Source organism: Erinaceus europaeus, chromosome 13 (genome assembly GCF_950295315.1).
Source record: "Erinaceus europaeus chromosome 13, mEriEur2.1, whole genome shotgun sequence".
NCBI lineage: Eukaryota > Metazoa > Chordata > Mammalia > Eulipotyphla > Erinaceidae > Erinaceus > Erinaceus europaeus.
This window is the reverse complement of record NC_080174.1, coordinates 3,942,658-3,969,919: the sequence shown is the minus strand read 5'-3', so window position 1 is coordinate 3,969,919 and position 27,262 is coordinate 3,942,658. Positions and strand designations below refer to the sequence as shown.

The window sequence follows — 27,262 nt, the reverse complement described above, 5'->3', positions numbered from 1 at the left end:
TGCCGGTCCTTGCGCTTTGCACCACATGCGCTTAACCTGCTGCGCTACGGCCCAACTCCCCCCCCCCCTTTTTTTTTAAATGCCTACAGAAATAGAGAAGAAACAGACTGACTTTCAGCTGGCCCCACTAAGACCAAGTGAAAATGAAGAATGACTCATCTGGGGAAAGTCTAGAGTCTGGGAGAGGAATACAAGTGTGTTTTACCTGAAAAGTTTTCTCATTAAAAATGTGGACCAGGAGCCGGGCAGTAGTGCAGTGGGTTAAGCGCACATGGTGTGAAATGCAGGGACCGGCATAAGGATCCCTGTTTGAGCCCCCGGCTCTCCACTTGCAGGGAGGGTCGCTTCACAGGCAGTGAGTGAAGCAGGTCTGCAGGTGTCTGTCTTTCGCTCCCTCTCTGTCTTCCCCTCCTCTCTCCATTTCTCTCTGTCCTATCCAACAACCACAACAGCAATGGCAACAATAAAAATAACAACAAGGGTGACAAAATGGGAAAAGTGGCCTCCAGGAGCAGTGGATTCATAGTGCAGGCACCGAGCCCCTGCAGTAACCCTGGAGGCAAAAAATAAAATGTAAAATAAACCTGTCTTCATAAAAACTCTACCGCCCCGGAGTCTCCAGGGCCTGCACTCACATGAGCAGAGAGCACCTGGCACTAGAGGCCGGCCCCACGCCCAGCAGCCGACTGGAGAGAGGGGCAAGGGGCGAGGGGCTCACGAAAGGCCGAGCTAAAAGCCAACACTCTGGAGCCTCAGGTTTGCTTTGGTTTTTGGTTTGTTTTTGTTTGTTTGTTTACCAGCGCACTGCTCAGCTCTGGCTTCTGGTGGTGCTGGGGGATTGAACCTGACACTTTGGAGCCTCAGGCATGAGAGTCTGTTTGCATAACCATTATGCTGTCTACCCTCCACCCTAAAAGCCAACACTCTGAACCCCTCAGGCAGCCCTGGCAAGACCCCCGAGCCCTCTGCTTCCTGTCTACCAAGTGTGTGTGTGTGTGTGTGGGGGGGGCTATTTATTCCTCGGGGGTTTGTGGTCACTAAGTGATTTGTGGTCTACAGAAGTGTCAGCCACAAATAAGGAACTTGGCGAGTGTCACTTCCCGTCTGCCATTCTCCAATGCGCACACTTGCTCAAGAGCCCACTGGGCCCACAGTCCTGTCTTTAGTAGAACAGAAGAGGAAAGTGCACATGAAGTCTGTACACGTGCGATAAAAAAAGGAGCGTCATTAAATTGTGCTGATGAGCGGCCCTCTGCAATTGTAATTCTATGAAACCAAATGTCCAAAAGTTCAAATCATTTCCAGTGAGTGATCGGATTCTAGTCAAATCGACATACTGCAAACACGCTTGTCCACGGGCAGCAGCCACAGCCTCATCCTCGGGGTCACAGTGCTGGAAGTCCAAGCAGCGAGGGAGAAAGCCTCTCCTGACACAACTCAAGGTGACACGGAGCCCCGGCCTGCACTGCAGGAGCCCGAGCTGCACAGATCAGACGCACTCTGGAGTCCAGCGCTTCCAGCACGTGCAGTGAGTCAGCTTCCCAGCAGAGCGGCAGAGCCTGCAGCCGCTGACACAAGGCAGCCGCGACAGAAGGCGGCCACGTCCGCCGGCCAGGGCGCTCTGACCGACTCCTGGGTTCCACAGCAAAAGCTGCCCCGTCACCCTGATGACTGCGACGTCTCCAGTTGTCTACCGCATTAGCCACAAGGACATTTTAAAAGCAAGTGACTTTTTTTAAGGTCTTTAGGGTCTTAAGGCCTCTCGAGGTGGGTGAGAATGGAGGGAATAAACCAGAAGCAAAGTGCTGCGGCGAGCGGAGCGGCCTCCCCCGCAGGGCAGGGACTGCCCGACCTGCGGCTGCGGCTGCGTCTGCTGCCGGCCTGTGGCCTGTGCCTCCTAGGGCCCTTCCTGTCACCGCCGGCTGCTCTGCAAAGTAATGGCAGCAGACTGGAATGCCACAGCGCCAGCAGAAGGGAAACAAAGGGCGAAGCTGCACAGATCAGCACTGGCGCCGCGGGAACAGAGCCCCTCCCAGGCTGTGGAGAGAGCAGCCCCTGCTTGCGGGAGGAGCTCCCCAGACAGCGGGCAGGAGCAGAGGCCCTCGGCAGCAGTCACGGCAGGGCACTGAGGCCCGCGGGCCGGGTGGTGGCACAAGGCCTGGTCCCCACCTTAATGAGTGGTGAAGCGGGGCTGCAGTGTCTCTCTCCCTCTGGAAAAGCATGTGACTTCCAGGAAACAGCTGACAAGCTCAGTAGTCTAAATGTTTTCAGTCTGGGCTACAAGCAACACGGGCAAAGGCAAACGTCAACAAAAGCATCTGCAAAGCATCACGATGCACAAATAAGAGGGGCCCGCACTCAGAAGGCATCCGGTCAGCCCACGGAAAGGCCACGGAGAAGTGAAGTCGGGCCGTAGCACAGCAGGTTAAGCGCAGGTGGCACAAAGCGCAAGGACCGGCGTAAGGATCCCGGTTCGAGCCCCCGGCTCCCCATCTGCAAGGGAGTCGCTTCATAGGCGGTGAAGCAGGTCTGCAGGGGTCTGTCTTTCTCTCCCCCTCTCTGTCTTCCCCTCCTCTCTCCATTTCTCTCTGTCCTATCCAACAATGACAACATCAATAACAACAATAGTAACTACAGCAATAAAACAAGGGCAACAAAAGGGAATAAAGAAATATTAAAAGAAAAAGAAGAAGCGGAGTCGCAATGGCGCTCAGGCAAACCCAGGCGCTCGATGACTAAAGTCAGGGCACCGGGTCCCACCTATCACCTCAGAGGCTGCAGCAGTCAGGCTGAGTATTCCGAGGCTGCGGGAGTTCTCATGCAGGTCAACAGCAGAGTCTCGTGACCAAGAGATCATACTTCCAGGTGCCCGGTGACGCTTCCTCGGGGGCCTGGGTCCACGTGTTCACCAAGCCCACGTGTGAGACCTGGGGTCTGGAAGCAGACACCACCGGGCATCCCCAGGCAGGAGCTGGGAGGACCTGGACGAGAGGACTCCTGTCAGTGAACTACTATCTGCCAAGCTCAAGGGAGCCAGCGACCACCGCAGAGGCGGAGAGGGAGAGGCGCCGTGTCTCTGGCCGGCCTACTCCAAGTGCGGTAAACAGAGGCGGGAGAAACAGTCCCTGTTGGTGCGGGAATGAGCCGACGTGGCCTGGCAGGAGGTCCTTGCCCCGAAGAGTGGCGTGGGGGCCCACTCAACGCCAGGCGCAGGGAGGAGTGCAGGGAGGAGTGCAGGGCCCCACAACTACTGCTCCCCGACGGCGGGCGGCTGGAGCAGCACCATCACAGGCCTGCAGGAGGGTGTCCCCTGCACTCCAAGGAAGGAGGGAGAGGAGCTGGCCAGAGGGCAGACCTGGGCCCAGGGCTCGTGAGCAGAGCGCACAGCACGTGCAGGAAGTCCGGGAAGGGCGGCAGCACTCAGTGTCTTACTCGGAAACCTGTGGCTTGGTAGCCAGGCTCAGCTGGGTGCGCGTTCAGCCTGCAGCAAAGAACCACTTCCTCCCAGCTTCCTCACCATCACCTCCCTCCCTCTCCTCACGCTTCCTGGGCTCCTCAGGAAGAGTCCTGAGCAAAGCACAGAGCAGCAGATCCCTGCTGATGGGAGACTCAGGGAGCAGAGCCTCGGGACGGTGGAGCACTCAGGACTTTCCAAGCAGCGACCGAGTGCAAAGACCAAGCCCGGCTGGCAAGTCTAGACGCGGCGAGAAGACCGGCCGGGCGGACAGAACTAGAAGGGGAAATGCCCTCAGACTTCCTGGGGAAAGGGCTTTGAACTGGGTTTTCAGGCCAAAGTACAGCACAATGGTTATGTAGACAGACTCTCACACCCGAGGCTCCCAGGTGCTAGGCTCAGTCCTCCATGCCACTCGTAACAATTGTTTACAAAGGGAGGGAGGTGGCAGCACAACAGGTTAAGCGCACATAGCGCAAAGCACCAGGCGCGGCGCAGGGATCCTGGTCTGAGCCCCCGGCTCCCCAATTGCGGGGGGGGGGGGGGTGTACTTCACAGGCGGTGAAGCAGGTCTGCAGGTGTCTGTCTTTCTCTCCCCCTCTCGGTCTCCCCCTCCTCTCTCCATTTCTCTCTGTCCTATCCAACAACAACAATGGAAAAAAGATGGCCTCCATGAGCAGTGGATTCGATGACCCTGAAGGAAAAAGTGTGTGTGTGTGTGTGTGTGTGTGTGTGTGTGTGTGTGTGTGTGTACACATATACATGTACACAGATATATTAGAAGAAAAAGGGAGAAAAGGGCGGGGTAGACAGCATCATGGTTATGCAAACAGACTCTCATGCCTGAGGCTCCAAAGTCCCAGATTCAATCCCCTGCACCAGCATAAGTCAGAGCTGAGCAGGGCTCTGGGAAAAAAAGAAAGAAAGGAAAAGGAAGAAAGGAGGAGGCAGAGGCGGAGGCGGAGGAGGAGTAGCACTCTGAAATCCTAGAAAGGCCCCTGAGAGTCTGCCCAGAGAAACGCCGCCACCCCTGCTCCGGGCTCAGCAGCGCGCTCGGCAGGAGCGCAGGACAGGGAGGCGAGCGAGCGAGCGAGCGAGCGAGCGGTTCGGGTCCGGGTCAGGCCGGCTGGCGCAGGAAGGAGTCTGAAGGCAGCAAGCTCGTGGGAGGCCTGGCAGAGGGCTCAGAACCCGCCTCGCCAACACGGGCAAGGCTGGGAGTGGGCTCCAGAGTCCGGGTCAGACGGCTCAAGTTCAAGCCGAGACAGGGAAACCCGGAGGGCACAAGGTGTCACCCGGGAGGTGACACGGAGAGTGAGGGGCTGCCCCCCTCGGGGTGTCAGCAGCACAGTGAGGAGACGCCAGGCCCAGGCGACCCGGATAAGGAGGGTTCGGCTGGAGCCAAGAGCTACCACCGCCAGGCCGGAAGAGCAACGGGAAAGCTCTCGAGCGTCGCCATCTCTGCGTGAGGCAGCTGTCACTTTTCTCTCCACGCTCTCTGCATCGCATCCTGTTCCCACCCTACTGGGCTAGTATATTTATAAGGACAAGATTGTTTGTAGTTTTTAGTTTAGCTTAGCTCGGCTTAGACTGTGCTGCGTCCTGCATGAATAAAGAGATACTGCCTACAACCCAGCCATGAGTCCCGGGTCGTCTCTTACCCGCCCGTGAAGCCAGCCCGGCGAAAACAACATAATGGCGCATATGGCGCCCGAACAAGGGACTGACATAAGCCCTGAAACAGGGACCGGCACCGACGTGGGACCTAACCCGCCCATCTGCCCAGATAAGTAAACTTGGCTACCCATCCGCCATGGGTTGCCTTTCTACTTATGAAGAGGTTTGCCAAAGCCTCTACTGTTTCATCATGAGACAGTTACTCTGTCTCTGGAACATTTTGCTCTGGGCCACACTTTGTTTCCCTGACCAGGAACTTTGGTTTCTTGTGACCCTAATCATAGAGCTTGGGAGTTGCACTGAGATTTCTCCTTGGACTTTCTGGATTCCCTCTCCCATGTTTCCTGAGGAAAAGGACTACATTTTGCTCCAGGCCACAATTTGGTTCTTTATGGCCGTGATCGTAGACCTTGGGATATGCATGGGGATTTCCACTGGGACTTTCTGGACTTCTTCTCACATGTTTCCCATGGAGAAGGACTACTCTAATTTGAGGAGCATTCTCCAGTACCCTGGCAGTCCCCAAGTATGGAGACACGTAGTTAGTTCTACTCTCCTGATTGGATTCTTTCTTCGATGGGAAGACGCTTTTAAAAATGGGTGCCTGAAGCAATCCTGCAGGAACAGTCAGAAGCACCCTAAATGGAATTTCGAGGAGCTTTTTGGACTAGGACGCCCTCCGGGGACTCTTGATGCTACATGGTGAGATCTGTCTCGTAAGAGAATGATTTGAATGACTGAACTTTTGTTTGACATTGACTTAAAAAAAAAATGCTGGACGCAGCCATGATTTCTAGAGACATCCAGAAACAATCCAAAAAATTGTTTTTTCCCTCCTTTGATTTATTTTTTTACGTCTTGGCATAAATCTGAAACGTTTAATACTGAAACGGTATGAGTTAAGGGTGGAGCAGATAGTGCAATGATTATGTTAATTATTCTCATGCCTGAGGCTTCTACCGTGGTTCTTCTGTTTACCTTTCCACATTTTATTGAGTTTAAACTGTTTAAACAACCTTAAAATCATACTAGAAAGGACTTCCAATTATAATGGAGTTATCAATTATAGTAAACTTCTAATCTGCTACAAGTTTTGTTTGACAAGTAAGTGAATTTCAGCTGTCAAGTCTTCACATGAAAAAGCATCTACTCGGGAGTCGGGCTGTAGCGCAGCGGGTTAAGCGCAGGTGGCACAAAGCACAGGGACCGGTATAAGGATCTCGGTTGGAACCCCGGCTCCCCACCTGCAGGGGAGTCACTTCACAGGCGGTGAAGCAGGTCTGCAGGTGTCTGTCTTTCTCTCCTCCTCTCTGTCTTCCCCTCCTCTCTCCATTTCTCTCTGTCCTATCCAACAACGACAACAACAATAATAACTACAACAATAAAACAACAAGGGCAACAAAAAGGGAATAAATAAAATAAATATAAAATAAAAATTAAAAAAAAGAAAAAAAAAGAAAAAGCATCCACTCAAATGGAATTCCTGGAAATCCATTTGGATCCTGTTCTCTGACATCGCCCACAAGATGGAATGGCTACAACACACCCCCGGAAACCAATGATGTGACCTGGCACGACCTGAAGAAACAGATTCACAGACTCCAAAGCTCACTCTCTACAGAAAAGCAGAATTCTGATGGCTGACATTCCCCATCGAGACAGACATGCAGCGTTTCATCCCTTGGCATTTTCTTCTGTGGTCAGCTACTTTGGACTGACACTTCCATCGGACTTACTGGTACACGCTGCTGTGTTTCTCAAACACTAACTTCAGCCAATTGCCTTGAGACTTTATAGACCATGTCCCCTCGCCTGCAGTCTCTGTCCCCAGATTCAGAAAGCTCCCCCTCCTTACTAGGTTATGCCCACAGAGGCATGAAGCGCCCCAAGAGGCAAGAGATGCCCCCAGAGGCATGAAGCGCTCCCAGAGGCAAGAAATGCCCTTTCGACTGCTAGGCCTTGCCCTTTGAGGTAAGAAACGTTCCCCTTGGCATCACACTGGTTATTGCTGCTCGCCTATTTTGTTTTCCATGTCTTATGCCAGTTCTTTTGAAAACGCCTGTACGATATAGGTTTCTGTTCACCCCACAATCCTAATACTATGGCCATTAGTTAAAAAGAAAGGGGGGAATTGTTGGTATCTTCTAATTCTGCTTTTAAAAACCCCTTCTGTTTCATTTGGTTTAATCCCCCCTGCATTCTATTTACATAACACTATATTTTATTTACATAATCGCTGTTAACAAGCACCACCCTCCCTCCAGGGCATTGGTGGTTTAGTGGGAGAATTCTCGCCTGCTCCGCCCCCTCTCCTTGTCACACCCTGATTTTCACCAGTCACTTTTCTCTCCACCCTCTCTGCATCGCATCCTGTTCCCACCCTACTGGGCTAGTATATTTATAAGGACAAGATTGTTTGTAGTTTTTAGTTTAGCTTAGCTCGGCTTAGATTGCGCCGCGTCCTGCATGAATAAAGAGATACTGCGTACAACCCAGCCATGAGTCCCGGGTCGTCTGTTACCCGCCCGTGAAGCCAGCCCGGCGAAAACAACATAATGGCGCAGCCCACCTCCCCGAGACTCAGCAGCTCGGAGCCACTTTCCCCCCTCAGCCAAATCCTGTCCTTTCCCGGCAGGGCCGGGCCTGCACGCGTGAGCTCGCCACCCTCAGCCGGCTCTTCCCCTCAGAGGGCAGCTGTGGCGATGTCTCCTAGCCTGGGATCTACGCCAGGCGCGGGCCCGGGCTCCCCGTCACTCCCGGGTCAGTGTCACCTCCCTATGCCACTCTGTCCTCTGGGCCTTTCCCTCAGAGATGCCGGCCTCGAGCTGCCGTCCTGGCAGACGGGCTCTCCCACGGTGACAGGACGGACCAGAGCCGTGCCATCGTTCTGTGGCTGTGGCCCGGGGACACTGAACCCGGGGCACGCCGCTCCGCCTCCCCGACCGGCCCTTCACCCCGCAGGCCGCTCGCCCGCAGGGCCCTGGAGGGCACAGCCCGGTGCCTTCACTTCACGCGCGACGCGGCAGGGTGTGCAGGGGGCGCCGGAGGGCAGAAGGCCGCGGCCGGGGGCAGGGCCGGGACGGCACACGCACTTCTCACAGCCAGCGCCAGGCCAGGCCAGGCCAGGCCAGGGCAGGGCAGGGCAGGGCAGGGCAGGGCAGGGCAGGGCAGGACAGGGGCAACTGCGGCAGAACTGCTGAGCTTCAAGCTGCCTGAAAGAAAGGCCCGGTCAGGACGCAGACGGGACAGGACAGGACAGGAGGCCCCTGCGGCCGGCAGTGCGATGACGAGCGAGTTCCGCGTCTCAAAGTCTCACCCAGACCGGGAAAGGGCGGCCGGCCCCCCAGCAGCCAGGGGAGGAAGCCCGGCGGGAGGAAGGGGAGGAAGGCCGGGCGGGCACAGCCTGGGGCAGGAAGGGGCCCCACCCGCCTGCAGCCCGTCTCTCCCTGGGGCCTAGGAGCTGCCTGGAGCGAGGGACCCCTCGGCCCCCGAGACGGGACACTAGAGACAGTGCCAGCTCGGGCTGCCAGGGGGCGAGTGAAGCATCTGCCTCCGAGACAGAACTGGAGCAGGGCTCCAGGAGCCGAGATGCAAGCCAGGACTCGGGAATGTGCGTGGCGTGTCCGTGGTGTGTGTGTGTGTGGCATGTGTGGCGTGTGCATGTGTGTGGTGTGTGCATGGCATGTGCGTGGTGTGTGTGCATTGTGTGGCGTGTGTGCGTGGTGTGTGTGTGGCGTGTGCGTGTGCACGTGCGTAGCAGGATGTGAATCCGCAGGAAGCGTTGTCTTTCCACCAGGCCCACAGTCCTGAACACCGAGCCCGGACTCATCTAACGGACGCACTGCCTTCCTGGGAACCAGCAAGCAACTGCTTGGGCTGCAGTGGCCTTGAGCTTTCAAGTTCCACAACCCAGGGGCTGAGAGAAAGTCCCGGAGCCGGGGCGCCTGGGGCTCACGTCCTCGCGGCCCCTCACTAGCCGCACACTTGTGGCAGCTCGACCTCCGTCCTGGGTCGCGGCTTCCTCATCCAGAGGACAGCAGCACAGAGCCCACCTGGCCGGACCGTGGACGTCTGGAGGGCCGAGACGCACGCCCAGCCCGCCGGCCGTCCGGGCAGGGACGGCAGCTGTCAGCAGAGTAACTGGGCAGCTATTATTTTTAAGATTTATTTACTCATCACACGTGAGAGGGAGCTTCACAAGGCAAAGACAGAAAGCAGACAGAGGGTCGAGGTGGGCCACACGCCAGGGATGCAACTGGAAAGCTCTGGCTGGAAAGCTGGGTGCCCAGGCAAGAAAGCTGGGTGCTCTGGCAGGAAAGCTGGGTGCTCAGGCAGGAAAGCTGGGTGCTCTGGCAGGAAAGCTGGGTGCTCAGGCAAGAAAGCTGGGTGCTCTGGCAGGAAAGCTGGGTGCCCAGGCAGGAAAGCTGGGTGCTCAGGCAAGAAAGCTGGGTGCCCAGGCAGGAAAGCTGGGTGCTCTGGCAGGAAAGCTGGGTGCTCTGGCAGGAAAGCTGGGTGCTCTTGCAGGAAAGCTGGGTGCTCTGGCAGCTGAGGCCTCCCAGATTCCTAGCAGGCGTATGTCTGCAACACCGGCTAAAACTGAAGCAACTACTAAGCAGGCAAGCCAGGCAGGTGCACACATCAAGGGGGAGGGGAGGGGCGGGAGAGGGGCGGGGAGGGCAGATGAGAGGGGAGAGGCGAGGGGGAGAATGCACCACACCAGCCCATGGGATTCTGGGGTTTGATGGAGCAGTTTTATGCCTCCAAGTTAAGCACCCTACTCACTGCACCACCTCCCTCCCAGACCCCACACACTTTAAGATGAATAAATAAGGGAGCCGGGCGGTAGCGCAGCAGGTTAAGTGCAGGTGGCGCAAAGCACAAGGACCAGTGGAAAGATCCCGGTTCGAGCCCCCGGCTCCCCACCTGCAGGGGAGTCGTTTCACAGGTGGTGAAGCAGGTCTGCAGGTGTCTGTCTTTCTCTCCCCCTCTGTCTTCCCCTCCTCTCTCCATTTCTCTCTGTCCTAGCCAACAACAACAATAACTACAACAATAAAATACAAGGGCAACAAAAGGGAATAAAAAATGTTTTAAAAAGATGAATAAATAAGTAAAAAGGGATAAAGAACAGCATAAAGGCCTGAAGAGCAACAAACTTCACTCTGGGTCCTCGGCTCTTTTCCTGCTGGTTATTTCCAGGTATTCTCTAATAAGCTCAGCTCTGTGACAGAAGGAAGCATTACTCTTCATGAGAGAATCTTAGCACCACGCAGCAAGTGCTCTCTGTCCCGCTGCATTTCCAGGAAGACACCTTAACATCATACACGGCGTCTTAATACTCTTCCAGAGTCACAGGCCTTAATTCGACTACCTCTGGCATTCCCCAAGGTGCGGTGTTACCAACGCAGTAAAAAAAAAATAAACGTTCAGAACTGAAGTCAGTAGATGTGGCCTGGAAAGCGCTGACGGCACTGCACTGGGCCGGCCGCTCTGCCAAACTGGAATGCAAAGCACATCTGCGAGCAGCAGAGGCCGAGCCCCGTGCGGGAAGCCCTGTCCATGGTACCCTGCTCGGCTCCTGGGGCTGCTCTGTCTGTCACCTGCCTTGCCCTGGTCGCCCAGGTAGAGGACAGACAGTCCCATCAAAGTCACTCGGTGACGTTGTCTACAGACAAAGGCAAGTCCAGAGTGGCCTGCGCCAAGCCACGATCTAGCAGCGCGGCGGGCCTGTAGCAGGACAGGCGGCTGGCTAAGCGCTGTTGTGTGTGTTGAGTGTGGCCGTGGGAAACATGCCCGCCGGGCCGATCTGCTGTCTCTCCGCGGCGTGTGGACGCTGTTCTCACACGCGGCTCTGGCGGGAGATCCCCACTGCGGTCGATGGGCCTCGCTCGGCCGAGCCTGCCTGCCCCTCAGGAGCGCAGCCCGGGGACGGGAGACGGGAGACGGGAGACAGCGGCGGCCACACCTCGAGCCGACGTTGCTGCAGGTGGCGCGCTGGGGCCAGGAGGCCGGACCCTGAGGGGACTCGCGGCGCAGGGCGACAGACCCCACAGTCCACACTTCACCCAGAACTCAAAACTGGCGCAGCTACTAGAGACCAGCACAGCAGACGGGGCACGGCACCAGGCTAACAAAGCAAAGCCACCCTCAGCAAACAATTCGAGCCCAGAGCAAGAGCCCCAGCCCAGCCCCGGGAAAGCCTCTCCTCAGACCAAGGCTCGGGCCGGGTCGGGCCCGGCCGGGAGGGGCTGGCAGGGGCAGTGGGCAGAGTCAGGTGGACGGAGACAGAGCAGGCGGCACCAGACGCACCAGCACTTGCCTAAAATGGGCGTGTGCGGGTGCGAGCGTGTGCGGGGCACTGAGCCCTGTCCCGAGCGCTCCTCCGGGGCCCAAGTGGGAGTCGGCGGGCGCGGAGAGCCCCGGCCCTCTCTGGTGGGGCGTGAAGGAGCCTCGCCTCGGGCAGCCGACGGCTAGGGGCCTGAGCACACACGGGACAGGCGGCTTGTCCCCGAGAGCAAATGAGAGGGCAGCCGCGGCACACCCTGCACACGTTACCATACGCAAGGTCCCGGGTTCGAGCCCCAGGTGCCCACCTGCAGGAGGAAAGCGTCCAGAGTGGTGAAGCAGAGCTGCAGGTCAATCTCTCTTTCTCTTTTTCAGCACTAAGTTTTGTTTGTTTGTTATTTTGACCAGGGTAGTTCTGGCTTATGGTGGTGTGAGGGGTTGAACCTGGGACCTCAGAGCCTCAGGCCTGAGAGTCTGCATGACCATTATGCTATCTCCCCTGCCCTCTCTCTCTCTCCCCCTCTGCCTCCTCCTTCCCTCTCAATTTCTCTCTGTCCCTTCACACCGCCAAAGGTAAGCCTGAGAGTCACAATACTTAGCGGACTGTCTGGTCAGGGCTATTAACAACTGCGGAAGTTCTGATAGTTCCCAAAGGAACCGAGAAAGCCCACGAGCTCAGGAACCAGCGCTGTCCAAATGACCTGCAGATTGGTGGCACCAGCCTCACACACTGGGGCAGAGGAGCCTTCCAAGGACAGACAGACAGATAGACAGACCTTAATGACATGGAGCAGGAAGAACAAGTCAATGTTCTGAGGAGAAAGCACAGTCTCAAGTTCAAAACCGGAAACCTTCGTTCTTAACTTTTATTAGCAAGGACTCTTAAAAAATAATTACCGTATCAGCAGCTCAGGTCTGTGCCAACCCAGAAATGCAGCCCTGGGAAGCTGCAACAGAGTTCACGGGGGGGGGGGGGGGAACACCTGCAGAACTGCCCTGTCACTCATGGGGGATGAGTCAGGTGATGGGGGATCCTTGTGCACTGGTAAGTGTGCTCTGCCGGGTGTGTGACCGCCACCCCCACCCCCACGTGGGCGTATTTACAAGCACCGTCCGAGAAGCCTGGAATACTCAGAAACTTGTTCAGAGGTAACAGCAAACACCCAGCTAGAAACAACAGCTCCGAGAGGCATCTCCAAAGGCAGGTTCCACCCCAGTCACGGCGGGGGAGGTGACAGCCTGAGCAACAGAGGCCCAAAACATGCCCCCGGGCCCAGGGCCGACTCCTGCACAGCCCCCCACTTCTCCCCCTCAACACAGGACACCCCCCGGCCACAGAAACATGCCCCCGGGCCCAGGGCTGACTCCTGCACAGCCCCCCACTTCTCCCCCTCAACACAGGACACCCCCCGGCCACAGAAACACTGGGTACTCCTGCAACAATCAGGAGGTGGGCAGGAGAAGGGCAGACCCCAAACAACACAGGGCCCACACCTGGCTTCCTTCTGAGCGGAACAGGCAGGTGTCAACTAGACCGACTCCCAGCCAACAGGACAGGCACAGTGGCAGGAAGCCGCCAGCTCCCTAGATTGCTCAGCAGACCCGCAGGCAGGTGACCTGTGACTGCAGGCGAGGGGACAGCCCAGCCCCCCGGGACTCGCCCAGGCTGGCCACTGTGTCCTGCTCTGCCGAGAGCCCAGCTACAGATGTGAACGTGCACGCCAGCCGGCCACCCATCTGTCTGTCCATCCAGTGACGTGAGCAGTCCGTCTACTGAGCACACCCGGCGGGGAACAGAGAATGGCCTCTCCTGAGCAAATGCCGCCCTGACCTGGAAGTCACTCAGCTGAGCTCGGTGCAGCACCCAGCGGTGGGAGCTCAGACCCATTTTATTCAGACAGGAGGCAGTGCTGGGAGCTCCAGTGGCACAGTCAGCGTGCAGTACTTACACAGGGAGCAGTGCTGGGAGCTCCAGTGGCACAGTCAGCGTGCGGTACTTACACAGGGAGCAGTGCTGGGAGCTCCAGTGGCACAGTCAGTGTGCGGTACTTACACAGGGAGCAGTGCTGGGAGCTCCAGTGGCACAGTCAGCGTGCGGTACTTATACAGGTCCAGTGGCGCAGTCAGCGTGCGGTACTTACACAGGGAGCAGTGCTGGGAGCTCCAGTGGCGCAGTCAGCGTGCGGTACTTACACAGGGAGCAGTGCTGGGAGCTCCAGTGGCGCAGTCAGCGTGCGGTACTTACACAGGGAGCAGTGCTGGGAGCTCCAGTGGCGCAGTCAGCGTGCGGTACTTACACAGGGAGCAGTGCTGGGAGCTCCAGTGGCGCAGTCAGCGTGCGGTACTTACACAGGGAGCAGTGCTGGGAGCTCCAGTGGCGCAGTCAGCGTGCGGTACTTACACAGGGAGCAGTGCTGGGAGCTCCAGTGGCGCAGTCAGCGTGCGGTACTTATACAGGGAGCAGTGCTGGGAGCTCCAGTGGCGCAGTCAGCGTGCGGTACTTACACAGGGAGCAGTGCTGGGAGCTCCAGTGGCGCAGTCAGCGTGCGGTACTTACACAGGGAGCAGTGCTGGGAGCTCCAGTGGCGCAGTCAGCGTGCGGTACTTACACAGGGAGCAGTGCTGGGAGCTCCAGTGGCGCAGTCAGCGTGCGGTACTTACACAGGGAGCAGTGCTGGGAGCTCCAGTGGCGCAGTCAGCGTGCGGTACTTACACAGGGAGCAGTGCTGGGAGCTCCAGTGGCGCAGTCAGCGTGCGGTACTTATACAGGGAGCAGTGCTGGGAGCTCCAGTGGCGCAGTCAGTGTGCGGTACTTACACAGGGAGCAGTGCTGGGAGCTCCAGTGGCGCAGTCAGCGTGCGGTACTTACACAGGAAGCAGTGCTGGGAGCTCCAGTGGCACAGTCAGTGTGCGGTACTTACACAGGGAGCAGTGCTGGGAGCTCCAGTGGCACAGTCAGTGTGCGGTACTTACACAGGAAGCAGTGCTGGGAGCTCCAGTGGCGCAGTCAGCGTGCGGTACTTACACAGGAAGCAGTGCTGGGAGCTCCAGTGGCACAGTCAGCGTGCGGTACTTATACAGGGAGCAGTGCTGTCCAAGGTGACCAGCACTGGGACAGCACTGAGCGAGAGCAAGGAGCCCCACCTGCTGACACCGCCCAGCGCTCCACGAAGGCTCCTCAAACCCTGACTGCCACAGCCCTCGGCCTTGTTCTCCCACCAAACTGCTATCACCACCGCCGGACCCGCACGGCTCCAGAAAGCAAGGGTCCCACGCTTTCTGTCTCCCCGAGTCTACCGTCCGCATCGAGCAAGATGACTGTCAGCCGCGGGAAGAGAGCGAGTCACCGAGTCCAGGGCAGCTCCCACTCAGGACGGCCAGCCACCACAGCAGAGGCCGCGGCCACCCGCCCAGGCACAAACCTTGGCAGCTACCGCAGGAAGTGAAGTCGGTCTGCACAAAGACTACGACCACCACCGAGGCTCAGGGTACCAGGAAAAGGAAACTCGAAAGCAGACGGGGACAGTGAAGTCCCACGAGAAAGAAGCACAGCCACAGCCTAGGGGCCGACCGGGGAGCGGGAGACTCGCGCCAAGTCACGCCATGGCCGGCCGCAGCCCCTGCCGCCTCAGTCAGACCAGGGATGGCCTCTTGCCGGCGCCTGGAGGAGCATGAATCACATCCGTAACAGAAACAGAACACCCTGGAAGCTGGCAAGGCGTGTGGGTGTCCACCATTTCTAGCCTATTTTTTTTCAGTCAGAAAATTTAAAAAGGAGGAGGAAGAGGAGGGAGGAGTAACGGACTCTACAGGTGATGACCACCAAGGGCACCAAGGAGACAACACAGCAGCTCCCTTGGGGAGTCACTGCTTTGAGCGTGCATGCGTGCGCGCGCATGTGTGCGTGTTTGCACGTGTGTGCATGTGTGCGCATGTGTGCATGCATGTGTGTGTGCATGTGTGCATGTGTGCACGCACGTGTGTGCGTGCATGTGCGTGTGTGTGGATGTGTGCATGCGTGGATGTGTGTGCGCATGTGTGTATGTGTGTGAATGCATGTGTGCGTGCGTGCATGCATGTGCGCGTGCGTGGATGTGTGGATGTGTGTGCGTGTGTGTGAATGCGTGTGTGCGTGCGTGCATGTGTGCGTGCGTACATGTGTGCATGTGCATGCGTGCCTGTGTGGCCCCTGTTCCAGTCTGGCCGCCATCACCTGGCAGGAAGCTTCAGTGCTCTGGCGTCTCTCTCTCCCTCTCTCCCTCTCCCTCTCTCTCTCCTGCTGCTGCTGTCTCTGTCTGAGAAAGTTATCCTAGAGTGGTGTCGCTCTGGTGATGACATAAAAAGATGAAGAAGTATGTCACGAAGGGAAGCAGTCAGCCACCCGCTCAGGTCTTACATTCAGGTGAAGACACAGATTCCCCATACGCGCCGTCAGGAACAAGGTGGATGCTAAGAAAGCTGTGCTCCACTTCCTGTTCACAGGTGACTATGCGGCAACCACCCGGGACAGAGGAAGAATGGGGTTTAAAAACTGACCTTGAGGGAGTCGGGTGGTGGCGCGGCGGGTTAAGCGCAGGTGGCGCAAAGCACAAGGACCGGCATAAGGATCCCAGTTCGAGCCCCCGGCTCCCCACCTGCAGGGGAGTCGCTTCACAGGCGGTGAAGCATGTCTGCAGGTGTCTATCTTTCTCTGCCCCTGTCATCCCTTATTCTTTCCATTTCTCTCTGTCCTATCTGACAACAACGACATCAATAACCACAACAATGTTAAACAACAAGGGCAACAAAAGGGAAAATAAATAAATAAAGTTTCTTAAAAAAAAAAAAATGACCTTGTGACCAGAGAGCACCTAAGGACTGGCATGCGTCTCCGGGGGGCCGAGGAAGCCCTCTTCCAAGGGGGACAGGAAGTCAAGGTTGACACGTGCGCCGCTGCGGGGAAGCCTGAGACATTCCCAAAGAAAGAGCCTTATTCCAAGTGCAAGAGCGGGTGGCCCGGGAGGTGGCGCAGTGGATAAAGCATCAGCCTCTCAGGCACGAGGTCCCGAGTTCGATCCCCGGCAGCACATGTACCAGGGTGATGCCTGGTTCTTTCTCTCTCCTCCTATGTTTCTCAGTAATAAATAAATAAAACCTTTAAAAAAACAAACAAGTGGAAGAGCGGGGCAGGACTAGGGGCTGGCTCTCCAGTGTCCAGTCAGCTGAGTCACCCGCATGGAGACCTCCCCTCCCGTCCGGCTTCTTTCCCCCTAAGCTAGACAAGAAAAGAGAGGGGGGCGAGCAGGAGGGCTGGGATCCCCCTAAGCTAGACAAGAAAAGAGAGGGGGCGAGCAGGAGGGCTGGGAGGCAGCACAGTGGTTCTGCAGACAAACTTTCCTGCCTGAGGCTCTGAGGCCTCAGGTTCAATGTCTAGCCCCACCATCAGCCACAGCTGAGCAGGGCTGAGAGGAGAGAAGGGAGGAGAACCCCCCTGCAGCCCACTCTGGAGCCTCCCTCTGCAGGCGGGGACTGGGGGCCTGAACCCGGGTCCTCACACACGGGAATGTGCGCCACCACCGGGCCCTCGGCGCCTCTCATCTTAAACTGTCCCAGGCTCTGGGGCTCACGTGAGGAGAGGGCTGAGAACGCACAGTGACAGGGAGGGCACCTTCCCGGGTGCTGTTAGCATGGGGCCTCCTAGAGGGCGTGTCCCCAGGGGCCAGCTCAGGGCACGGGCGGGGGCGGCGGGTGGGGGCCCGATGAGCATCCACAGAAGCTCTTGCTCAGGTCGATGCCCCCGCCCCCGCCCCCACCCAGGAGGGCCTGCACCACAGTCTCTCACAGGCTGGGCGCCCAGGGAGGTGAGCAGCCCTCGCCGAGTGCCATGGGTCAGAGCCCTGCTCACACCCCGGAACAGACAGACAGACAGACACAGCCGGGCCCCGTGGAGCCAGCAGCCTGGGCACCTGCCCCAGTGAGCGGGGAGATGACAGTCCAGATGGGGGCGCCCCTAGAGGCACCCAGCAGCCACCAGCGGCGCTCAGCAGGATAGGCGGCTCCACCCCACACCCCAAGGGCCAGGCACAGACCCCACCCCGAGGCCAAGGTGGTGAGCCTGCCCCTGCCCTGCCCTCCTCCTGCCCCTGCCCTACTCACCCCTGCCCTTGCCCCTCCTGCCCCTGCCTGCCGTGGGCACACGCTCTTACAACAATGCTATAAATGGACCCATTCACACAGCAAAACAAAACAAAGCTGCCCCAAGATAATATTTGGCATCCGAACGTTCTCAGCCAACCCTGGGAAAAGGGCCCTTTCTTCTGCGGACAGGACCCCATGGGCCACCCGGGGCCCAGGCCAGCGGCCACTCAGGGAGCCCGGGACACGCTGAGAGCGGATCCCCGTAAGGCACACGGGCACCCAGCCCGGGAGGGACAACCCCTCCCAGCACCCGGGAGCAGCCTTCCCACCCGAAAGTGGGCTGCACTCAGCAGTGGTACTGGGGCCAGTGAGGGGGATGGGGTAACGGGGGACAGGGGGTAACGGGGACAGGCGGTAATGGGGATGGGGGAACAGGGGGTAATGAGGGACGGGGGTAACGGGGGATGGGGGGTAATGGGGAAACAGGGGGTAATGGGGGGACAGGGGGTAACGGGGGACAGGGGGTAATGGGGGAACAGGGGGTAATGGGGGACGGGGGTAATGGGGGACGGGGGTAATGGGGGACGGGGTAGTGGGGATGGGGGTAATGGGGGAACAGGGGGTAATGGGGAAACAGGGGGTAATGGGGGGACAGGGGGTAACAGGGGACAGGGGGTAATGGGGGAACAGGGAGTAATGGGGGACGGGGGTAACGGGGGACGGGGGGTAATGGGGGAACAGGGGGTAATGGGGGACGGGGGTAATGGGGGACAGGGGGTAACGGGGACGGGGGGTAATGGGGGAACAGGGGGTAATGGGGGGACAGGGGGTAATGGGGGGACAGGGGGTAACGGGGGGGGGGCAGTGCGAGGCAAGTGAGAGGACAGGACAGTAGGGGGTTAGCAAGCGAAGGGACAACAGGACTTGCAGCGATGCCCGTCCTGCCATGGCTCATCAGCCCGCCATCAGCTCAGAGTGCTCAGTGGCCACCGGAAGCAGGTGCTGAGGTGAGGGGGAAGGCACCCCCGAGTGGACAGCCCGGGGACAGACTCCCCCAGGACAGACACCCCAGGACAGGCACCCCGGGACAGACTCCCCCGGGACAGACTCCCTGGGACAGACTCCCTGGGACAGACACCTGCAGGACAGACACCCCGGGACAGACTCCCCCGGGACAGACTCCCTGGGACAGACACCTGCAGGACAGACTCCCCGGGACAGACACCTGCAGGACAGGCACCCCTGGACAGACTCCCTGGGACAGACACCCGAGTGGACACGCAGGGGGACTCGCAGTGTCCCCGCTCCTCGCGCCCGGCCAGTGCGGGGTCGCCCTCGGCACCGCTGACCTGCCGCCCTGCCGGGACCGGGACCCGCACGCGGCCTGCAGGGGGGAGCGGGGAGGGGGGCGCGGAGGGGAGGGGTCCCCGAGGGGTCCAGGGGACGGTGCGGGAGGGTCCGGGAGGGTCCGGGCGGGTCCGGGAGGGTGCGAGGCGCTCCGGCCCCGTCCCCGTCCCCGGCCCCGTGCCCGGCCCCGTCCCCGTGCCCGGCCCCGACCCTCCCGTCCCCGACCCTCCCGTCCCCGTGCCCGTCCCGACCCTCCCGGCCCCGTCCCCTCCCGTCCCCGTGCTCGTCCCCGACCCTCCCGGCCCCGTCCCCTCCCGGCCCCCCCCATCCCCGTGCCCGTCCCCGACCCTCCCGGCCCCTCCCGTCCCCGTGCCCGTCCCCGTCCCCGACCCTCCCGTCCCCCCCCCGTCCCCGTGCCCGTGCCCGTCCCCGTCCCCGTGCCCGTCCCCTCCCGGCCCCCCCCCGTCCCCGTGCCCGTCCCCGACCCTCCCGGCCCCGGCCCGGCCGCGCGCTGACCTCGGTGGGCCGGCTGATCTCGAACAGGTCCAGCCGGTTGGCGTTCCAGTGCTGGATGATGTCCGCCAGCTTCCGCCGCTCCTCGTCGCGCCCCGACATGCTGCCGCCGGAGCCCCGCGGGCCGGCCGGGCCCTCACCGTCGCCGCTCGGCCCCGCGCCCGCCCCGCGCCCCGCGCCCCGCGCCCCGCGCCTCCAGTCCCGACCTTCCTCCGAGCCGCCGCCGCCGCCTCTCGGCCTCCGCGCCCGCCGGCCCGCGCCGCCCGCCCCGCCCCGCCCCGCGTGCGCGCCCCCGCGCCGCCGTGCGCGCCGCCGCCTCTGCGCACGAGCACGCGCACGTCACCGCGCGCGGTCGGGGGGCCGCAGAGCCAGGGGGCGGGGCCGGCGGGGCGGGAGGGGCGGGGCGGTCAGGTGGCCGGCGCGGTGGGCGGCGCCCGGGTGGGCGGGGCCCTCGGTGGGCGGGGCTCCCCGGCGGGGCTGCCAGCGGGTCCTAGCACGTGGTGCTGGGTGCGGGGCGTTGGGTGCCGGGTGCCTGCAGGTGCGGGTGGTCTAGGCGGAGGGCAGAGGCCTGAGCGCCGACTCCATTCTGCGTGTTGGACAGTCCGAGCCCAGCCTCCAGCCCCACAGGTCCATAGGTAGTGGAGGGCCTGCACACTGAGCCCCGGGTACTGAGTCCACAGGCACGGAAGCACAGACTGGGCACCCCAGTGTCAAGGCCTGGTACTGAGTCCACAGATACTAAACCCCAGGTATGGAGACCGCAGGTACTGGGCACTCTGTAGTGAACGACACAGATACGAACACCAAGTACCAAGCCCCAGGTACTGAGCTTACAGTACTGGCCAGCTCTGGCACCCCTAGTTATCCACGCCCTCCCCCCCAGTCTCTTCTGTGGTCATCTCCTCTCCTGAGATCACACTCAGGGTGGGGGTGAATCTGTGGGTGTCAGTGTGAGGACGTGTGTGTTCAGGGTGCCTTGCAGTGGGGACAGGAGTGAGGGGGTCTGTGTGTTGTGGTAGTGTCTGTGTGTACGGCAGTGGGCAGAAGTTTGTGGTTCCTAGTGGCATCTGTGAGTGTGTGTGTGTGTGTGTGTGTGTGTGTGTGTGTGCATTGCAGTGAGAATGAGTGTGTGCTGTTGGGGTCTTGGTGCTTCAGCCAGGGCGTGTCTGTGTTGTAGCGGGAATGTATGCATTGCAGGGAGTGTGTGTGTTACTTTGTGTGTTCATAGTGAGCATGTGTGTGTACTGTAGTGGTGTCTGTGTGACACTGTGTGCTGAGGGAGGGCGTCTGTGTTGTGCGAGTGTGTGTGTGCGTGCATTGCGGTAGGAGTATTGAGTTGTAGTGGTGTCTGTGTGAGTGTGTGTGCTGCGTGTCTGTTTTACTGTGTGTGTATCGCAGTCAGGGTGAGTGCATGATGCAGTGATGTCTGTGTCAGTGTGTGTTGCAGCGAGGGGTGTATGTGTGTGTTGTAGTGTGGGAGTGTTTATTGCAGGAGTGTGTGTTGCTGTGGTGTGAGTGTGTGTGCTGCACTGAGACTACCTGCCTGTGTGTGTTGTGGCAGTCTGGTTGTGACTGTGTGTGTGTTGTGGCAGTCTGGTTGTGACTCTGTGTGTGTGTGTTTGTGTGTGTATGTGTGTGTGTTGTGGCAGTCTGGTTGTGACTGTGTATGTGTGTGTGTGTTTGTGTGTGTGTATGTGTGTGCCTTGTGGTAGTCTGGTTGTGACTGTGTGTGTGCCTTGTCGCAATCTGGTTGTGACTATGTGTATGTGTGTGCATTGTGGCGGTCTGGTTGTGACTGTGTGTGTGTGTGTGTGTGTGTTTGTGTGTGTGTGTATGTGTGTGTACGTTGTGGCAGTCTGGTTGTGACTGTGTGTGTGTGCGCGCCTTGTGGCAGTCTGGTTGTGACTGTGTGTGTGTGTGTGTGTGTGTGTGTGTGCGCGCCTTGTGGCAGTCTGGTTGTGAATGTGTGTGTGTGTTTGTGTGTGTATGTGTGTGCGTTGTGGCAGTCTGGTTGTGACTGTGTGTATGTGTGTGCCTTGTGGCAGTCTGGTTGTGACTGTATGTGTGTGTTTGTGTGTGTATGTGTGTGCGTTGTGGCAGTCTGGTTGTGACTGTGTGTATGTGTGTGCATTGTGGCAGTCTGGTTATGACTGTGTGTGTTTGTGTGTGTGTGTGTGTGTGTTGTGACAGTCTGGTTGTGACTGTGTGTGTGTGTTTATGTGTGTATGTGTGTGTGTGATGGCAGTCTGGTTGTGACTGTGTGTGTTGTGGCAGTCTGGTTGTGACTGTGTGTGTGTGTGTGATGGCAGTCTGGTTGTGACTGTGTGTGTGTGTGTGTGTGTTGTGGCAGTCTGGTTGTGACTGTGTGTGTGTGTTGTGGCAATCTGGTTGTGACTGTGTGTGTGTTGTGGCAGTCTGGTTGTGACTCTGTGTGTGTGTGTTGTGGCAGTCTGGTTGTGACTGTGTGTGTGTGTGTGTGTGTGTTGTGGCAGTCTGGTTGTGACTGTGTGTGTGTTGTGGCAGTCTGGTTGTGACTCTGTGTGTGTGTGTGTTGCGGCAGTCTGGTTGTGACTGTGTGTGTGTGTGTTGTGGCAGTCTGGTTGTGACTCTGTGTGTGTGTGTGTTGTGGCAGTCTGGTTGTGACTGTGTGTATGTGTTGTGGCAGTCTGGTTGTGACTGTGTGTGTGTGTGTGTGTGTGTTGCGGCAGTCTGGTTGTGACTGTGTGTGTGTGTGTTGCGGCAGTCTGGTTGTGACTCTGTGTGTGTGTGTGTGTGTTGTGGCAGTCTGGTTGTGACTCTGTGTGTGTGTTGTGGCAGTCTGGTTGTGACTGTGTGTGTGTGTTGTGGCAGTCTGGTTGTAACTGTGTGTGTGTGCGCATTGTGACAGTGGCAGTGTGTGCTCACTGAAAGGGACTTGAGCCCATTGTTGGTAGTCCTGCCCTCCCTGGGCTCCTGTGTCTGAGCCCACCCCGGTGTCCCCACACTGTGATGTCACGTGCCCACCTCGGAAATCACATCTTCCATGGTACTCAGGTCACAATGCCACACAGATGCTGCCCGTGGCGTGTGATAGCAGGGACATCCAGGCCACTGCAAGGGACACCTGCGCCCCTCTGTGTGTGGAGAGCCCCTCTGGGGCTGCTGGCTGCTGAGTGTCACCCCCACCCGAAAATCCCACCCGCAGACCATCACCCAGGGGCATCTCCCTGCTCTGCTCTCCCGGGGACAGTCACCATCCCGCTGCACTGGGCCACCGCACTCCCTCCAGGCAGCCTTCCTTCCCAGCCACCACGCCCAGCACAAAGCCCCTTTATTCCCGGCACCCCACCCCCCTCTGTCCTCTGCCTCGCCCAGGGCTGCTGCTTCCGCAGGAGGGGACAGTGGCACCCGGATCCTCGCCCGCCTGCTGCCAGCTGCGGGCTCTCAGTGTCTCTCTGATCCCTGTCGGCATGGCAGCACGCTCGCTGCAGCACCAGGCGGCCGCCATCTGCCACCGAGGCTGGCTCTTTGTTCCGGGTGTGTGTGTGCGCGCGGAGCTGCTCTGTCCCTACACAGCCCGGCCCTCCAGGGCCACCAGCCAGCTGAGCTGTCCCTGTGGAGACCCTTGTGGGGAGGGAGAGAATTCCTCTGCAAAGCTCCTGGGAGGCTGCTGGTGTTCAAAGCAGGTGCGTGGAGAATTGAATTGCAATATATATATATATATATATATATATATATTTAAATTAAGGGTGGGAGTAGAGCGCATAGTGATGGTGCAAAGAGACTCTCCTACCGGAGGCTCCAAAGTCCCAGCTTCAATACCCCAACCACCATAAGCCAGAGCTGATATATGTGCTGGTAAAGAAAAATAAATAAATATAATTAAATAGATAGATTGACAGACAGGCCATGGTGCTACACAGCAACTCTGTAATAAAAGCAGTGAGGCCAGTAGAAGAGCTCACCTAGATATAGCACTGCTCCACCCAGGTTCTCCACTATGCTGGAGGAAGGTTCAATGCTGTCTTTTTAGATAGAGAGATAGTGAGAGACTGAGATAGAGAGATAGACATAAACTCAGCCCAGAGCAGTGAAGCCTTGGTGACAACAAGCACATATATTTAGATATTCCATGTACTATAGAGCATGTCAAAATGTCTGGGGTACGATGCAAGACACAGGAGGTGATGAATCAGTTTCATTGTTGTTTCTGAGGCAAGTGGAACTTTTCCATGGGGGGTTTAGCTCACCTAGGGGAGCACACACCTTGCTGAACGTGGAGTTCTGGGCTTGAGCGCTAAACAGCTAAGCCTGTTATCCCCCAGATATGCCCATCCCCTAACCCAGAGCCAGAGGGCAGAGAGGGAGGGGTTGAGGGAGAGGGAGGAGAAGAAGGAGAAGGAGAAGGAGAAGGAGAAGGAGAAGGAGAAGGAGAAGGAGAAGGAGAAGGAGAAGGAGAAGGAGAAGGAGAAGGAGAGGGGGGATGAGGAGGGAGAAAGAAAAAAAGACAAATTCTAGAAACAGAGAATGTTCCAGCCAACTAGCACAGCCGGCTTGTGCCCCGCTGGACCATGTGCTTGCCCAGACCCGTCTGACTTGAATGGCCTTTCAGCCCTGCGGCCTCTTCTCCTTTTCTGCTTCTGCCTGTCTCTTATCTGAAAAAGTCAGCCTGGAGCAATGCAGCCCGGGACAGGGCCAAACAAACAAAGCCATATGCATACGCTTGTATGAAAGTCATCCTGGGCTGGTGAAATAGTTTTGCTGGGTAGTGTGCTGCTTCGGGCTCGAACCCGGGCCCTTATGTGTGGTAACCTGTGTGCTCTTCTGGGTGTGCCACCGCCCGGCTCCCCATATACAGTTTTGTGGTTCCCGGGCTGAGGTTTTTATTCAGAGGGAGAGAGAAAGAAAGAGAGAGAGAATGGAGGGAGGGACAAAGAGACCCTCCGGGAACACAGACAGACCCCCTCCCCCCAGCCCCATGCCCGGGCAAGGTTTACACCTTACCCACTGAGCTCTCTTTTTCAGACAGTCCGCCGAGTCAGAAGCTAAACGGTTAGGCTAAATATCCTGCATGCGTCCTTGAGGAAGCATTGCTTTGTGAATCCGCTGTCTTCACACAATCTGCTTTTTTCTTTCCAGAGCCCTGCTCAGCTCTGGCTCGTGGTGGTGCCGGGGATTAAATGTGGGACTCTGGAGCCTCAGACGTGAAACTCTGTTTGCAGAACCTGTGTTGCTTCCCTGTCCTGACACACAGTCTTTACTAGAACACCATTCTCCTGTGAGTGACTGTCTCTCTGTGCCTCCCGGATAGTTTGCTGTGAATGCCATTGTTTGCAGTACCATCTAAAATCTCTTTTCTATTTTTATTAGTGATTCACAGGTTCCCACCACCAGACTTCTGTGTCCCTGTTCCTTCCACTGGAAACTGCAGTGGTTCTCCCAAGATAGTAAACCCAAGATATGGGTTTACTACCATATACACACATATATATATTTACCCATTTTTTCTAGGGTCCTGCCTTATCTTCATTTCCAACTCACACACCTATTACTACTTCTGAGTGTTCTTTCTTTTTCCTTCTTCTCTCTCCAGCTCCTGATGGAACTGGGGTTCAAGGCCCTCTGATCATCATCCCCTAACATTTCTGGGAGTGTGCACCAAAATTCCCTATGGGGAGCAGCAGGCGGGAGTTCTGGCTTCTGTCACTGCTTCTCCACTGGACATGGGTGTTGGCAGGTGGATCCACACCCCCAGCCTGTGTCTGTCTGTCCCTAGTGGGGCAGGGCTCTGGGGAGGGGAGGCTCCAGGACACACGGGTGAGGCCGTCTGCCCAGGGAGGTCAGGATGGCATCATAGCAGCATCTGCAACTTAAACCATCTAAAATCTTGATTTTTACTCTGTTGCTAGTTGAGTCCATCTATACATGGAAGTGACAATCTTGCTGTCTTTTTCCCTTCAATGTTTTAAATATTATTTATTTTCCCTTTTGTTGCCCTTGTTTAGTTATTGTTGTTGTTATTGATGTCGTCATTGTTAGATAGGACAGAGAGAAATGGAGAGAGGAGGGGAAGACAGAGAGGGGGAGAGAAAGACAGACACCTGCAGACCTGCTTCACCGCCCGTGAAGTGACTCCCCTGCAGGTGGGGAGCCGGGGGCCCAAACCGGGATCCTTACGCCGGTCCTTGTGCTTTGTGCCATGTGCGCTACCGCTCGACTCCTTCTTGCTGGTTTTTTTATATCCTGGCAGTGTGAGGCATTAATAATTCAAACCCTCCTCTTGGGAAAAAAAAATCTGATTATTGGACCCAAAAGGTGGTTATCTTGCTAGCCAGTGCCAGCGCCAATGGGAGCCAAGGATCATGGGAATTTCTCCCCTAATAGCTGCTGAGGTGGAAGCTTCAAAAGATGCCCAGGAGCCTCCTCTCCCTGGAGGTGGAGCCAAGAATCACTGCAATGACGCACTGCCTGACAGACTCTGTGAATAATTTCTGCCCACACTATGGCTTGCTGCCAGGGCGAGGACCAAATCTCGATGCCACTATGCCTTGAGACAGAAGTCTTGTGAGGCTGGTAGTGGCACACCTGGTTAAGGCCCTGGCCCCCACCTGCAGTGGGAAAGCTTTGAGAGTGGTGAAGCAGTGTTGCAGGTGTCTGTTTCTCTCCCTTCCTTTATTTTTATTTATTGATTCATTGATTTATCTTTGCCTCCAGGGTTATCGCTGGGGCTGGGTGCTGAATCCGCTGCTCCTGGAGGCCAACTGAGGGGTGGGGATAGAGAGGGAGCGAGACAGAGAGACACCTGCAGACCTGCTTCACTGCTCGTGAAGTGTCCTCCCTGCAGGCGAGGAGCCAGGGGCTTGAACCAGGGTCTTTGCACAGGTCCCCGAGCTTAGTACTATGGTGTGCCACCAGCCGGCCTCCTCTGTTCCTCTCCATCACTCCCTCCCTTCTCACCTTCTGACTGCCTCTATCCAATCAATAAAGATAATTTAAAAAATTAAAGCTGGAAAGGCTGTGATCTTTAAACAAGGAACTGAGCGGGGTGTGAGGTGTGGAAACTCCTGGGCCTGCAGGCAGAGAACCGGCCTGCCTGGGGCTCCATCTCCAGCTAAGCCCTGGTCCTCTCCAGTTCCTCTCATTCCTGCTCTCCTGCTTAAGAAACAGGAATATGTCAATAAACGGACACATCTAAAGCAAACCATTGGCATCCAGCCTGGCAGAAGGCGTCCATACTCTCTTAGCCCTTGTGCCCTCTCTAGATCTACTTTATTTATACTTTTATTACTTTTTTTTTTCAAAAAAAATTTTTTTTATTGTTTTCTAGAGCACTGCTCAGCTCTGGCTTATGGTGTGCAAGGCGATTGAACCTGGGACTTTGGAGCCTCAGTCATGATAGTCTTTTTGCATAACCACTATGCTAGCTACCCCTGATACTTTATTTTTAAATCTTTTTTTTTAATTATCTTTATTTATTATCGGATAGAGACAGCCAGACACAGAACGGAGGGGGAGAGAGGGAGGGAGAGACACCTGCAGCTCTGCTTCACCATTGCAAAGCTTTCCCCCTGCAGGTGGGGACCGGGGACTTGAACCCGGGGCCTTAAGTGCGGTGATGTGTGTGCTCACCCAGGCGCACTACCCTCCGGCCCCCTAGATCCGTGTTAAGCCACCAATCAGGCACCAGCAAATCATCACCCAAATGAAACTCATCGTCCATCTTGAAATGTTTGAGGTGCTTCTCAGGTCACGCGTGACTGGACTTCCACTGAGTGATCTCAGTTTTTTACTTGTCCCTCCCATTCCGCTTTGATTGTTTGTCTTTGAAAGTTTTTATTTTGTAAAAGATGGATGTGTTTATTTAAAGATGTTTTTTTTTTTTTTGAGAGTCAGAGA

At 57.4% G+C, this 27,262-nt stretch overlaps 1 protein-coding gene and 1 long non-coding RNA gene across 21 annotated transcripts in view; one reads left to right on the top strand and one right to left on the bottom strand.

Annotated features, from left to right (window-relative positions):
* Window positions 1–19,589, bottom strand: part of AFDN (afadin, adherens junction formation factor) — a 97,207-nt gene extending 77,618 nt beyond the window's left edge. For 19 of the 20 annotated variants that reach the window (XM_060205152.1, XM_060205156.1, XM_060205158.1 and 16 more), the window contains exon 1: window positions 19,391–19,588. In XM_060205152.1, coding sequence (XP_060061135.1) covers window positions 19,391–19,489 — 99 coding nt within the window. In that variant the 5' untranslated portion in view covers window positions 19,490–19,588. Of the gene's footprint in view, window positions 1–19,390 lie in introns of all 20 variants that reach the window. The other variant, XM_060205165.1, reaches the window with a different exon arrangement.
* A 2,977-nt stretch (window positions 19,590–22,566) lies between these two features.
* Window positions 22,567–27,262, top strand: part of LOC132542623 (uncharacterized) — a 28,938-nt gene continuing 24,242 nt past the window's right edge. The window contains exons 1-2 of the long non-coding RNA XR_009553593.1: window positions 22,567–23,052; window positions 24,506–24,644. This is a non-coding gene — a long non-coding RNA (uncharacterized LOC132542623). The remainder of the gene's footprint in view (window positions 23,053–24,505; window positions 24,645–27,262) is intronic.